The sequence below is a fragment of the Camelus bactrianus genome, chromosome 17, assembly GCF_048773025.1.
Source record: "Camelus bactrianus isolate YW-2024 breed Bactrian camel chromosome 17, ASM4877302v1, whole genome shotgun sequence".
In the NCBI taxonomy this organism is placed as follows: Eukaryota; Metazoa; Chordata; class Mammalia; order Artiodactyla; family Camelidae; genus Camelus; species Camelus bactrianus.
The window spans coordinates 38,847,319-38,862,430 of record NC_133555.1 but is presented as its reverse complement, the minus strand read 5'-3'; the positions used below and the strand labels follow the sequence as shown (position 1 = coordinate 38,862,430).

Genomic DNA, 15,112 nt, shown 5'->3' with positions numbered 1-15,112 from the left:
GCTGGGTCTCTCTGCTTTCTGATGGCCAGTCACCGAATTGCAGGCCTAGAACCCAGGATCCAGCAGGACCAGCCTTCTGGGTAAATAGAAGTCTAAGTAGGGGTGATGTGATTCCTCTGCCCCCGAAGCACCTCCACCCAGACAACGCCACCCTTTCAGGAAGACGGGGCGGGAGCACCTGGTGGTCACCTCCTCCATCTGGGATTCCACGGGCACACTGGAGAACGGGGCGGAGAATGGGTCCTTCCTCTCACTCTCATTCGGGTTGTGCCTGATGTTAGAGGCAGGCAGACCTGCGGGGCAGCAGCAGCCACTTTCTGTGATGAGGCTTCCTTCTCCAGCCCCCAACTGCCCACTTCCTGCTTCTCCACTTGTTGAAACATTTTACCTCCTTCAAGGTGCAGGACAAGGGCTGCCTCCCTCCAGGCCCTGGCTGCCTCCTTTGTACAAGGTGGTTATTCTTGTTACTGCCTCCACCTTTGCACTTTACCAGTTTCTGGAAATCAGCCGGGCCTGAGGCTGAGTCTGAGTCTAGGCTGTCACTGCATCTGATGCCCTCTTATCGCTGGTCCCCAACCTCTGGTCCCCATACATACATACATACAGGGGATCCAGGGTGGCTGGGGCCAGGGGATGCAATATGCTCAGAAAAAGAAATCAAAGCCCAACTGGGGGAGAACTTGAGCATGATCACAGTATCAGAAAGTCTCTGTGCTGAACAAGCCCTCAGGGCTGGCGTGGAGCCCGGGAAATCCCCTGGCATCAGCGGACCCGGCTTTCACCTGCTGCTGTGCGGCCTCAACCTCTCTGAGCTGGTTTCCTCACCTATAACATGAAGATAGTAGTTCTTGCCTCTAGACCTCTGTGAGGCCACAGTGAATTCACACTTGGCTCTCAAGGCCCTGTGTGATGGGAACACCTCCTCAACACCTCGTGACTCCCCTACCTCACCTCATATTCCTCTCCCCTCCTGTTGCCTTGCTTCACTCCAGTCTCACTACCTCCAAGCCTCCAGCCAGGCTCCCTCTCCGGTGCCTTGGCACTCGCTCTTTCCTCAGGTGTCTACGCCACATCCCGCCCCTTTCCACCTTCTCTGTTCAGATGTCAACTCAACAGTGAGGCTGCAGCCGGCCCCCCACAGAACACGGCTGCTCTCAGCACCACCTCTCCCTTCCCCTGCTGCCAGCCACAGCGCCCGCCTCCATCTGACCCATCATGTCTTTTACTGGTTTGTTTATTGTTATCCTCCCCACTGGCGTAGGACTGGCACGAGGGCCTGAATTCCACAATCAGGCTCCCTGCTTCACAGATGGAGGGGTGTGCTCTGCCCCCAGAGGGCTGGTGCTCTTCCCCGTCACGGGCCATGTGGACACTTTCTCTCAGGCAGTTCCCCGTCTCCCCCTCACTATCCAGGCAGGACCAAGGTGGTTCTTCCTGCTGTGGCTTAGCCCTCCCTACTTGGGAGCCTGGCTGCCTGGCAGGAGGTGAGTCCAGGGCCTGGAGACACCACATTCCTACGGTACCTGTTCCAGAGGCTCAGAAGGGGCAGTAGGGCTAAGCCCCAGGGCTGGCTGGTGGGAAGAGGACACCACTCCCGCTTTGCGCCCCACTTTCGGCAAGTCCTTCTGAAAAGTTCTGATCTTGTCTGGGCTGGGAAAAAAAATCTGAGGGTCCTTGGCTGGGGGAGGGGATGAGGGGAGTACTGGGGTGTCGAGAGGCAGGGAAGTGGGGACGACACCACTACTCCAGAGCCTGGAGGGGTTGGGATGGGGATGTCAGAGACCGGCAGGCCTATCGCCTCCACAATGAAGATTGTTCCTCCACAGAAGTGGCTTCTGGCTCTGACCTCCCGCACCCCTACCTGCCTCAGCCCTACAGGTGCTGCCACTGCTTGTCTGGAAACTATCTTGAGAACCACTGAGCAGTAGACCTTTCAGTTTAGGACAGATAAACTGCCCTCTGCAGCTGGTGTGATAATGTGACTAGGATCTGGCCAACGGGATGAAAGCAGACGTGACACAAGCCACCTTAGGGTCCTGCCCTTGAAAGGTCAGGAGCAGCTGTCCCCTTCTCTTCTCCTCGTCCTGCTGCTACTGGGGAAGCAGATGCAGCCACCTTAGACCATGAGGGGGAAGCTGTGTATTGAAGACACAAGGTGGAGGGGCGGGGTCCCCAAGCCTGCAGGGAGGCCGCTGTGTCCCTGCTTCCACTCCACTGCCATTCCTCTCCTGGTCAGCCACGGCTGCTCTGGCCTCTCTGGCATGACCGACTTTGAACACGGTCAGCTCAGCAGGGTTGAGGCTGCGGAGGGGGCAGCAGTAGGGGTGGTGGCTGAGGGCATTCAGCGGAGGCACTGCCACCTTCTTCTGCGAAGAGGATCTGGGCCAGGGCCGCGTGGGCTGGCGGTGCTCTGGCGCTCCTGGTTCTGACTGGGGGCTGGGAGAGAGGACGCACGGCAGCAGGGCAGGCAGGGCTCCAGCCTGGTGGAGGGGCTGAGCGCTGCTGCTTGCTGGCTCTGCCCCCGGACCAGCCCTACCTGTTTTGCTCCTGGGGGCTGCTCTCTGAGAGGCCGACGTCTTCCCGGGCTCCAGGCGCATCTTCTCTAGGTGTTGCTCCAGCACCACGGTGCGGTGCCTCTCCTCCTGCAGCTTCCTCTCCGACTCCAGCAGCTTGCGGTTGCTCTCCTCCACCCTGGTGATGAGAGGGGAGGAGCCACTGGACTCCCTGGGCCTCCACCTGCTCAGGCTCTCAGAGAAGTGGGCGCATCTTACACTGGTGGTGGTGGGACTCACGCCTCCTTATTTGTGTTGCAGTGACATAGGGACGTGCATTTAAAAACCATATAGTTCTCTCCAAGGCTTAAAACGAAAAATTCAGCAGCCACACCCCACCCCACCCCTCCTCACTCCCAGCTTCTGGTATCTAGAAGCAACCACTTATACCATTTTTAGCCGTTTCTGTCACTATTTACTGCCCTATTTCTACAGATGCTTATGCTGCTATTTTTTAAGGTTTAAATACAATCTTTTGACTTCCCATCATGCAACATGAGAATTTTATTTTAGTATGCTCCCCTTACCAAACAGGAATCACCTGTCCACCTCCCAATTTAGTTATATTGCCATTTTCTGGCTGAATTAACATTAGGTGGCATATTAGTTTTCTGTTGCTGCTATCAACAAATTACCACATACACAGCAGGTTGAAACAACCCAAATTTCTCATCCCACAATCCTACAAGTCGAAAGTTCCCCAGGCCTGCTGGTTTCTCTGCTCTGGGTTTCACAAGCCAAAATCAAGGTGTTGGCTGACCTCAGCTCTTACCTGGAGTTTCTGGGGAATTGGCTTCCAGGCTCACTCAGGTTGTGGGAAGAATCCAGTTCCAACTGAAGGACTGAAATCCCTGTTTCCTGCTGGTTGTTGGCTGGGTGATTTTCATGTTTTAGAGGCTACTCGGCCCCCTCCATCTTCCAAGCCAGCCAGATACCCTTTTCATGCTTTGACTCTCTCTCAGTTCTTCTGTAGCATCTCTTTGACCCCAGCTGGAGAAATTTCTCTGCTTTTTGAGGGCTCAAGTGATTAGATTGGGCCCACCTGGTAATCCAGGATAATCTTCCTATTTTAGGGTCCATAGTGATTATTACATCTGCAAAGTCCCTCTTGCCATATAACATAAAGTATTCACAGGCATGAGAGCAGGGATTGAAGGGCACGGGGGACAAACTCCTGTCCACCACAGGGGGGTTACATCAGGACAGCTATTCAGACAGGCTGTTTACTGATGATTACATTTTCTTTCTTATTTGTTTCCTTTTCTTAGAGTTAGTGATTGCCTTCTGTTTGTTGTTATTTATTATTATTATTATTTTCTATATGCCTGTCATGAATTCATGGGCCTTGAAGACTTTGTGGTTTGGTTATTTCACTGAAGGATTGGATGTAATTTCACTGAGGCTGGGGCTAAAGTCCTTCTTGTGGTTAGGTACGGCATTTCAGACTTTGGTGATACTAAAGGCTCAGCTAGAAGACCAGGACTCCCTGAGATTTAACCCAAGCGAAGTGTTATACACACACACACACACACACAGGCAGATCGGAGTGGGAGCCTGCTAATGTATGCACGGTGCTGGAGAAAGTGTTCTTCCCACCTTGGTGACGAGTCAAGAAGGAACTGGATGGTAACAATTTTAACAGAATACAACTACCAACACAAAACTGTATGCCAACACAGTATACAGCTCCTAACACGACCCGTTCAAGCATGTTCCTTGAAATTTAATTTGCAAAAGACTAAAAACAACCTAAAGGTCCATCAACAGGGGAAGGACCCAGTGAATGGTACCCTGTTCGTAGAATGGAATATGGTGGATCATGATGGAGGTGGGCTGCTCAACACAGTGGCTGCAGCCTCAGGTCCACATGTAGCTATTCAAATAAAAAGTTGTGAAAATTAAGTACAATTTATAGTTCAGTTTCATGGCCACACTGGCCACATTGCAGGTGCCCAAAAGCCACATGTGGCTAAAGGCCCCTGGACTGGACAGCACAGACGTAGAACCTCACCATCATTACAGAAAGTTCTGCTGGACAGCAGTCTCTACCAAGGAAAAAGAATGAGGTAGAGCTATTTGCACCCACACGGAGAGATCTCCAAGCCATGGGGTTGGTGAGAAAAGCAAGTGCTACGAGAATACATAGACCAGAATGACACTTATGTAAATAAATGGTAGATAAATCTTAGTGGATTAACACAATAAAATGCTCTGTGACCATAAAAAGAATATGAACTGACACGAGAATGTCCACAGTATATTAGTAAGTCAAATAAGTGGAAAATTATGCATAAGCTATGATCTCATTTAAAAACATACAACAAATGAAAATTTTAAAAACAAATAAATACTAACCCTAACGTAACTGAGCTGATGAACTCAAAATGGAGGACTCTGCTGCAATTATTCACTAGTTATCTGTGGGAGAGGGGCTTTTATTTTTCTGTAACATTTCAAGAATGTTTGCATTTCGTTTACATTTGTATTCCATTTGTCACTGGGGAAGGAATCAGAGAAACTAGCAGCAAACACTATGTAAGATGCTAAAGCACTTTATGAATTCTGACAAAACTGAGGAACAAGCAAACCCTTGATTTCTCTCCTTCTCCCCCAAATCTGATTTCCCCATTGTGGTAAATGTCACCATCACTCACGCAGTTGCTTGGCCAAAAAAACCTGGGAGACACTATTGTCTTCTCTCTTTTCCTCGCGGCTTTCAGCTCCCAATTCATCAGGAGGCCCTGCAGCTTTTCCTCTAAACAAGCACAACACTAAAGCCAGCTCCTTCTCTCTCCTCCACCTGTGGCCTTCCCCTGGGGCCACTCCTCTGTCTGCTGCTACCGATTTCTGTCTCTATTCAAAACCTCCAGACCCACTGGTATTCTGACTATTCTCTTTTGGCCAAGTCTTCATTTCCATCCATTTTTTTTTCTCCTTCAGTCTTTACAGGGCTAATTCAGTTTGCTAGATCTCCCTTGCCAGTCAATGGCTCTGAGTGTGACTCTGACAGCTTTCCAGCATTAGGTGCATCAACCTCATGAAATTCCAAATATTTTTAAAGATGTGCCTTTTTATTTCGTAATGGATTTTCATTTTATTTCAAGAGTCTGACCAAACGGACCCAATGGCAGTGTGAAGTGAAGAATATTAAATAGTTAAGTCATTGATGAATTTTTTTAAACTTTTTTTAAAATGGAGGTACTGGGGATTGAACCCAAGACCTTGTGCATGCTAAGCATTTGCTATACACCCTCCATCCCATCACACCCCTGCATTGGTGAATATTTTGATGTAAAAAATTTTTGTTTTACATGAGGACCGTAACTATTGGGATGCTGATAAAAAAAAATACTCCGATAAGGAGGTCGCCCTACCCAGGAATTAATTTAATACAAATGATACAAGATCTTTATGAAGACGAACACACATAATATTATACATTATATTCATAATGTTCAATATGTAATTTGTAAAAAGCCCTTTACAGATTAAAGAAAAAAATAAACAACTCTCTAAAAATATAGTATGAATAGGTAGTTAACAGAAAAGAACATTTAAAAGGTTCTAAACGTGTGAAAAATATGCTCATCCCCATTTTTGGTTACAGCAAAGCAGATAAAAACAACACTGAGTATTAGTGTTATTAGTCTGATTCATTTTAAAAGGGCAATTTGCCATTATTTGTGAGCATTTTAAATGTGCATATTCTTTGATTCAGCAGTTTTTTTAAAGAAATTTATGGTATCAGTATAATCACACAAAAATGTAAAGATGTGTTTAGTGTGGGTCCATCTTTGAATAATATATGTATGTGCATAATATATATGCATATATATTTTTAGATGTGCAAAGAAAACATTTTGGAAGTTATAATGGTTCTTTTCTGTGAGAACAGGGAACTGGAAGTTGGAAAAAGAGACTTTTTGTAATCAGTATGTATACACTTGTATTAGAAAAACTAATAAAATGTCCAATAGAGTAAGGCAGGGGTTTTAATGCCAACATGAAGGCAGAAGACACAAACGTGGGCCTGGATAAGGCAGCAAACTGCAAATGAGTTCTCTGCATAGTTCTGGAAGCCTCAGAAGAACGCTTTATTTGTGGTGAGAGGACTGAAAGGATATCTATCCATAAGCCAGGGAAGTGGTACAGACGACTGTAGTTGACTAGGGCTTTAAGTGGGGGAGGGAAAGCACTGATCAAGAGGACACTGAAACACAAGGCCAGCACTCACATGGTCAGGAAATCCTAAACCAATAAATTAGCATAAGTACCAACCTAAGACCACTGAAACCCCAAAAGCCAACCTGAGACCACTGAAACCCCTAAAGCGCCACAGAAGCAAAAGCAGAACCATTCTGTAAGAGCACTTTCATAACCTAAGAGCTCCCACAAGGGGAAAACCCACTGAAGATAAGCTCACAAAAACCAACACAGAAATCCAAATCACACAGGGAAATGATTCACCATAAGGGGGAGTCAACAGGCATCACTTACGATCCAAAGTAATGAAGACGACTGAGTAACTTTAAAGGGACTAGGTGAGTTTAAGACTATTACAAAGACAAAGGCAATACATTTTAATAAAAGAATAAATGCTAGAAGAAAGAGAACAGGAGATTTACACAAAAGAATGGCTTGATGTGAAAAATTCAGTTATTAAGATGGGTTTCACGGCAGGTGAAGTGCAGTGAAAGAAATTTAATGAGTTGGAAGGTTGATTTGAAGAAACTACCCAGTCATCAGCCCAAATATTAAGGTATGAGAGTTGTGGAGGAAAGAATAAGAAAGTCTAACACATGTTGAGTGAAATTTGAGGTGAAAAAGAACAGGGACAGTGGGGGAAAAGCAGTATATAGACTGGAGTCCTTGGACTGAAAAAGCACACTAATTCCTAAACAGGAAAAATAAAATTAAATGAAATACTCAGACACATTAGAATGAAACTGCAAAATAATAAAGACAAAGAGAATATCTGAAAAAGCATCCAGAGAGAAAGGACATATCTTTAAAGGAACGACAATCAAACTGATAGCAGATTTCTTCTTAACAACAGTTTGAGCTCAAAGACAATGGACTGTCACAGCCTCCTGGTGCTGAGAAGAAATACTCATCCATCTAGATGTCTGTGCCCAAGTACATTCTCACTCCAGAGAAAGGCATAATGAAGACATTCAGAAACAAAGACTGAGAGTTTACCATTCACGTGGCCTCCTTGAACTAAAGGGTGTGCTTCAGTAAGAAGGAAACTGAACCCAGAATGAAGATTTGAGAAGCAAGAAGCAACAGTGGGGGAAGACATTTTTAAACATGTTGGCAAAAGTAAATGAATATTGACTATTTTTTTTAAAGATGAATTTAAAGGCTTAATTTCAGGGGGTTTAAAAAATGAACATGGAGAGAAATATTAGAAAACAGTACTGTGAAAGATACAAGCAGGGAAGTTGGAGTTAAAACATTCTAAATTTATTCTGTTGCTCAAAGTGATAATAAAGAAACCCACTGACTTCAGACTTGCTGAGTTTCAATGTTCAAAGTTAAGAGTAACCACTAAAAAACAGAGATAGAATGTATAACTTCCAAATGCATATGGAAGAGAGGGAAATAAAACTTTATCCATCCAATATAAGGAAGAAGAATGCAGGAAAAAAGAGCAAAGGAAGATCACGGCACATGGAAAATACTGAGATGACAAAATATATCTAAATATTACAAAGATGAAGATGGATTAAACTTTACTGTTCAAACACAGATTCTCAGATTAAATTTTTATAAAAACAAAGCCAACTTTATGTTTAAAGAAAGGCTGGGGGAGGGCATAGCTCAGTGGTAGAGTATGTACTTAGCATGCACGAGGTCCTGGGTTCAATCCTCAATACCTCCATTAAATAAACAAACAAACAGACAAACAAACAAACCTGATTACCTCCCCCAACCAAAAAAAAAAGGTATATATAGCGACTTTCATCTTGGCAGAACAACAACCAGATTATCACCTCCTTCTGTAAACAACTAGAAAAATGGATAAAATGTAAGAAATATGTTGTTTTCAGCCACTGGACATTGGACACAGGACTTTACCATTGCTTTCAGCCTGAGGCCCCTGGCATGCCGTGAAACAGAATTAGGCAACCTCCAGACTCGTGAGAAAGAACAAACCATCGTGTTCGAGGCCACTATGTCTGGGATGGTCTGTTTTACTGCAATAGATAACTGAGCCACCTTGGTTCACAAACCCCCCCTAAACTCAGCTGCAACTCAAAAGGAAATGGGAGAGAAAGACATAATTGAATATGTTTTTTTCATTTGGTAGACTAGAGCCTTGTATTAGCCACTGTATTTCAATTACAGAAAAATAATTAATGTTACTTTTTTTTTTTATATACCTGAGCATCTGAAATTCATATTCTCTCTGTGTTCTTACTACTGAAAAGAAAACAGTTCAGCTGATCACATTTCACTGCAAAAGGAGTTGCCACCTGCTGACCACTTCCCAGCACCCCAGCCCCCTCTTTGGGGACTATATTCCATCTTTCCCTTGGGCAGGCTGCCCCTCCTCCATTCTATGAGCACCTAGAGGTTCTTCCAGTCAGAGTGCCTGGCCTCCGCCCAGGGGTGGACGTGCACGTGACCCAGGCCAGCTAGATCGTCTCTCCCAGAACCTGTTAGCACAAGAACTGAAAGCCACTGGGCCTGTGTCATTCCCATGGCCCAGGAGAGGCCACTCAAGGGTTTCTGCTACCAAGATTCCTGTGCCTTCCTGGGCTCTTCTCCTACCCTGCACCCCAGCGCCCAGCACCTTCCAAAAATCTCCTTTCCCTTAACTTAGCCAGGATTGGCTTCTGTTGTCTGCTGTCAAAGAGCCCTGACTGACATGTGACACGGCCTGTCCGGGAACTCAGTGGTGTTCTTTATAGTTTTCAGTGAGGAGGTCACATGGTTAGGCCATGTGTTGGCCTAGGCACCTACAGTTCCTGCCAAGAGGGTCACTTGAGTGAGGAACACTGATTTATCTGAATAGAAATCTGTCAACACCCCTTTGGAGGAAACCAAACTTCCTGGTCCAGTGCCTCGGGCCGCATTCTTCCCTCCCCTCCCCTCAGGGGAAGTCCCAGCTGCCCACCTCTCCGCAGTTCTCTTCCCTCTGTAGCTCCAGACCTCAGTCTAGCTTGGGACTTCTCCCCACCAAAGCTTCTGGCGACACTCAGTACAGAGCCACGGGCATCATAGGTTTCCATCACTCGTGGGTTGGTTTGACTGATTAACCTACTCCAGAGTGTCTCTCTCCTGAGACGCCCACCTCACGGCCACATGCATGCAATACTCCTGCTGAGGACGCGTAGGACAGAGCAAACCACGACTGTGATGATGGGGCCCCGAGGCTGTGAGCCCTTGGGGGACACATGAGATGTGGTTGGGAAAGCCTGGGACCAACACTGTGGGAGCCCAACTCACCAGTGAGGTGGGCCCCGTCATGGACACGGCCTGGCCCCTGTCCAAGAGGGAGGCCCTTGTGTCAGGCTGCCCGCTCCCAGCCCACAAGAGTGCATCCCTGGTGCCAGGGGTTACCGTTTCTGCAGGACGGTGACAAACTCGGTGAGCCGGTCACGCTCCACCTCAGTGGCCTGCCAGAGGGCCTTGAACTCTGTCACCTGTGTCTGCCAGCCTTTCTGTTCTGGGGAGTCCGAGAACCTGGGGACCGGGGTGGGGGGCAGAGGTCATTTAAGGGTTACCCAAAGAGATACTTGTCTCTGTGATGGTGGGAGGGACTGGAGGGACATTCAGGGTCCTCAGAGAGAGCCAGAGAGAAGGAAGCCAACCCAGTCCCTCCCAGCCCCCCTCCTCTGGCCTCTTCCTCAGTCCACCACTCCTGGCCCTGCGGAAGTCTCTAGACCTCACTTAGCAGGCGCCAGAGCCAGACCCCACCAGGGCTGGAGTTGCATCAGCACCTCTGTCCATCCAGCCCCTGGAGGAGCCTGGAATTAGTCTGGAGTTTGGTTCTTGGGGACCTGGGGTGTCCTGGGAACTGGGGCCTTGGTCTCCCTTCTCAGTGCCAGGTGGGCCCAGCTTCTGTCTCCCTGCCAGCCTGCCCCGGCCCTCCTATATCTCCTGGCATGGCCCCAAGCCCAGTCCACTTTCCTGGAGTCTGGACACTTGCTTTTGATTTGGTCAGTTCTCTCCAGCCCTGATCCAGCCCATCACCACTTCCCTCCTTACCACTGGGCCTGCCTACCAGCCCCTTACCTGCTGCCTGGGGTTAGGACAGAAGGTGAGCTCGGCCCCCCACCCTGACCCCCCCAGAGCCCACATGTGAGTGCTAGGCTGCTCTCTGCTTTGCCCTCCCTTCCCAGGGAGGCCTTGGTGACAATGGTTTGCTCTTCCAGTGGGATACAAGGAGGGCTGGGCTGGGGCCTGGAACCCAGAGGCTGACTGGCTCCGTGGTCCTGGCCCAGTCTCTTCCCCTCTCTGGGCCCCAGTCATCCCTCTGAACAGGAGTTGGTTGAGATGGGCTCTGAGGACTATAGGCTCCTCCTTGTTCTGGCCCCTAAATATACATTAAGGCCTTGCTGCTCACAGTGTAGTCTCTGAATTAGCGACTGTGGCATTATCCAGAAGCTTGTTGGAAATGCAGGACCCCAGTCTCTAGCCCAGAGCCTCAGAGTCACACCCACATCTAATCTGGCGGACCCTCAGCAGATTCGTGCGCACAGCTCAGTTTGGAAAACCCTGCTACAGGCACCTCCATGATCTCACATTTTAGGGGAGGAGCTGATCCCCTCCCCTACCCACCTCCCAGGCACCCCATCAGAGCCACCATGCCCACCCTGATAGACCCACTCTCTGGGGTCACTCCTGCCCCATGAACATCTGTCCTGTCACTGATGGGAAGGGACTGTAAGCTCTAGGAGGGCAGGGCCTGCATATGGTTGGCTTCAGTAAATATTTGTGTTGAGAAAAAACAAGCTTAAGAACCAGTCTGGGCAGCCCAGGGCACACTGGCTTCTGCATCCCTGTGGAGTGCAAAGGTCACCGCCACATAGCCTGGAAGGGACCCTGGGGGCAGCCTATCCGTCCTCTTGCTCCTACTACTGTGACAGCAACCTCAGAGCGGCAGAGCCTATCATTCTCCCTGTGGTGTGAGAGGAGCGTGGCATGGCGCCTTGAGGCTCAGGGTGGGCCCCTCTCCCCTAACTGCCCTTGCGACCCCAGGCTGATGGGTGGGGCGGCTGCAGGGGTGGCCTTGGCCCCTGGCCCCTGGGCTGCCCCATGTCAGGCTAGAAGTCTCCCTGGCACTTCTTGGGAACAGCAGCCCAGGGAGGACTGATTTGCCCAGAGCCACATAGCAAGTCAAACGTGGGACAAGGGCCACTCAGAGGCCTTGACGGAACCTGAGCTGACCTGCCTGAGGGGTGGGGGCAGCAGGAGCTCCAGTGGACAGTGGGTAGGGCTTGGGACAGGGCAAGACAAAGCCACCCTTTGTCTGTGAGCTGGCAGGAAGAACAAAGGGTCCATTTAAGCCGAAAGGCTTGATTCTATCAACAAAGATGGGGCCAGAGGGCTGAGGGGATATCAGTGGGAACTCATATGACGTGAAAGTCTCCCCCTAGAGACTGACTCTTGATGGGCAAGAGGAGGCAAGGGAAAGTGCTGGGCTCCAGGTCCTGGAAGATTCCTCGTGTTAACTCTGTGGCAGCAGGAAGGAACACTAGACTGTGAATCAGAGACCGAGACTCTAATTCTGAAGCCACTTACTTTATCACCTTGGATAAGGCACTGGACCTCAATGACCCTCCACATCCTCACATAGTCTTGGAAGAGTCCCTGGACTTGGCCGGGCATCAGTTTCCCCTCCTTGTAATGGGATGGCAATACTGGCTGGGCAATCAGGGATGGGAAGGCCTGTGAGGGTCCGGGGGTCCCAGGGTCCTACCTGGGTGAGGCCCCGTGAGGGCTGGGCACGGAAGGCCACGTGAGGGCAGATTCCACCAGTGTGTGGCCCAGGCTGGTCACGGAGCTGTGTGAAGGCAGAAGGGGTTCATCACCATGGGCGGGCAGGCTGGGCCCCGCTGTGAGGGGTACAGGGACCAGCAGGGAACTGGGGAGCCCAAGGTGGGGGGCTGGTGTGGCCCTCACAGCAGCCCTGTGGATTTGCTGCCATTCTTTCCAGAACTCTTGCTTGCTCAGAATGAGACAGAACCAGGGGCCAGCAGAGCCTCAAACAATTCCACACAAGTCTGTTTGAGAATCCTAGAAGCAGGCGAGATTCGAGGCCAGCTGGGAGAGGATTTTATAGGGAGCTGCAACCAAACCCTCTTGAAGTAATGATACCTGGACCTAACTGGCTCCTTCATGCAGATGCAGGGCTGATGGGGAGGGGCAGGGGACATGTACTGGAAGGACAATGGCACAGTCATGGTAAAATTGCACCCTTCCCATCCAGGGCAGCAAGAAACCACCTCTCCCCTGAATAATTAATATCACTTTCCAACCTCTCCATCCCATTTTTTTTCTTACCGAGAAGATCCAATCCTGCCAGCGTGATCGCCTGCTGTGGCTGGGGACTTGGTCAGGCTTGGGTCCTCGGGCAACTTGGTGTAGGTGGAGTTGACCTCAGGCCCACCAGACCCCTCACCTACTCCTTTATTCCGAAGATACTGTAGGGAACAGATGTGGGTTCCATTCTCAGGGCTTTGGCTCAGAGGCCTGGAGAAGGCAGGAAGGGGCCTTGGCTTGATTTCGGGGCTTTCAGTGGATATGAAAGAGGCTTCTTTTCAGGAGTGCCAAGCGAGGCCTTTTTGGTGAGGGCACTCCTTGCATGATAATGACAGCTGATAATGCCTCTCTTCAGAAGGGGAGCTGCATGGTCAGAGGAGGGGGGCTTGGCCAGGAAGCTGTTCCACTTTGGGGTGCCAAGGGGAAGTGCAGGGACAGGCCTATCTCTCCGAGTAGCCCCACCCACATGGGGATGAATGCCAGGTGTGACTTGAAGCCACCAGCCTTTGTCAGCTGGAGACACTCCGACCTTCCAGACACCTGGAGCCAAGAGCAAGGGCCGGCAGCCTGGCGGGGAGGCCAGGCGTCCCAGGCCCCTGGCCCCACCCCTCCACTCTTACGGATAGCTGGTGGGGCCGACTGGAGGAGGAGCACTGGAGGACCCCCAGCAGGAGGTCAGGCCACCATCAAGGGGTGGATAGTTGGTGTGAGCCCCAAACTACCTGGCATGTCTCCCAGGCCCCGCCCATTATGAGAAAACATGCAGTGTGCGCCAGTTTGTCTGGTGGGCAGTGCTTGGCCCTCAAGCGGCCAGTGACCTCAGAGGTAAGGATCTGTCCTCTTTTGTGTGCCTGGAGCCAGGACAGCAGTGTTGTGAGGATGCTGGAATGTTCCTGAGTGCCCCTTCAGACTTCACTCCCTGGTGAACCCGGGATGGGAAGCAGGGGGCGGCCTGCAGGTGATGCCCGCACACTACCACATGCACTCAGTCCCCAGGCCATCCTCCTGCCCCAGCCATTCTCCTGCCCTGGCTCTCCTGCAGCCTCAGGGCTTCTGCATTCTCTCCCACAGCCTGTCCTGGCCTCTGGGGATGGACAGCTACACGTCAAATCACCAACACTGGCCAACACCAGCCTGAGGCTGGGCTGAGGAGCACCTGGGCCCACATCTCTGACTGGACCAAGGAGCTCTGGGAACAAAGGGCAGGGCTGCTCTGTGACACATCTTGGCTGTACAGTCAGCCTAGCTGCGAGGCTCCTCTGTCACTGAGAAACCTGTGTGAAGGTTGAAGAATCTTTCTCCCCAGAGCCTACCAGCTCCCCTCCCCACAGGCACCACCACCGCCACAGGGAGGGGCCACAGCAAGTCCCTGGTGCCCTAGCAGCCCAGGCTGTGCCCTCCGGGCCTCTGCCAAGACAAAATATCCGCAGAGCTCACTTGTTAGACAAGCATTTACTGAGCAACTACTGTGTGCTCGGTCCTGGGCCAAGCAACGAGGCACCATTGAGTTTGGGGAAGAACACAGGAGAAAGATTACACAATGTGATAAAAGTTTGTCTTGAGGATGCAGAGGGAGTTGGGAGAATGCCCAGGAGGGGCAGTAAGACTGAATGGGAGCCCTGGAGCTTCCTGGAGGAGCTCATGAATGGTAAGATCTAAAGGCTGACGGACAGCTGGCCAGGCAGAGGCAGAGGGGGAGGAGAGGGAAGGCGTGTTTCCGGCATGTGCACAGGCCTGGAGTGGGGAGATAGCACGGAAGTGGAAGAGCTAAATGGCCAGAGAGGTGGAGAGGGAGGAGTGAAGAGAAGATGCAGGAGGGGCGGCAGCAGGAGCTGGTCACATGGTGCCCTGCAAACTGGATGAAGAAGCACATTTTCTCTTCTACTATCCCGCTGCCTGGAATGTAGATGTAAAGGCTGGCACTATGGCCACCATATTGGCTCATGAGGATGAAAGCCCCCAGTTGGGGAGGGAAAGGGTGAGTTGGAAGGAGCCTTAAGGATTGGGTGAGGCTGAGGGTGACAGGGAGCCATGGACAGGTTTTATGTAGAACAAGAAGACAGTCA

The 15,112-nt window shown here is 50.3% G+C and overlaps 1 protein-coding gene across 3 annotated transcripts in view; it reads right to left on the bottom strand.

The window, feature by feature from the left end:
* CCDC13 (coiled-coil domain containing 13) overlaps positions 1–15,112 on the bottom strand; it is a 35,604-nt gene that overhangs the window by 1,179 nt on the left and 19,313 nt on the right. Inside the window, exons 11-15 of one of the 3 annotated variants that reach the window (XM_010945912.3) lie at positions 13,068–13,207; positions 12,484–12,567; positions 10,122–10,244; positions 2,537–2,691; positions 179–293 (exon numbers count right to left, since the gene is read on the bottom strand). In XM_010945912.3, the coding sequence (XP_010944214.1) occupies positions 179–293; positions 2,537–2,691; positions 10,122–10,244; positions 12,484–12,567; positions 13,068–13,207 (617 nt within the window). The remainder of the gene's footprint in view (positions 1–178; positions 294–2,536; positions 2,692–10,121; positions 10,245–12,483; positions 12,568–13,067; positions 13,208–15,112) is intronic. The other 2 variants (XM_074345140.1, XM_045509807.2) reach the window with 2 other exon arrangements.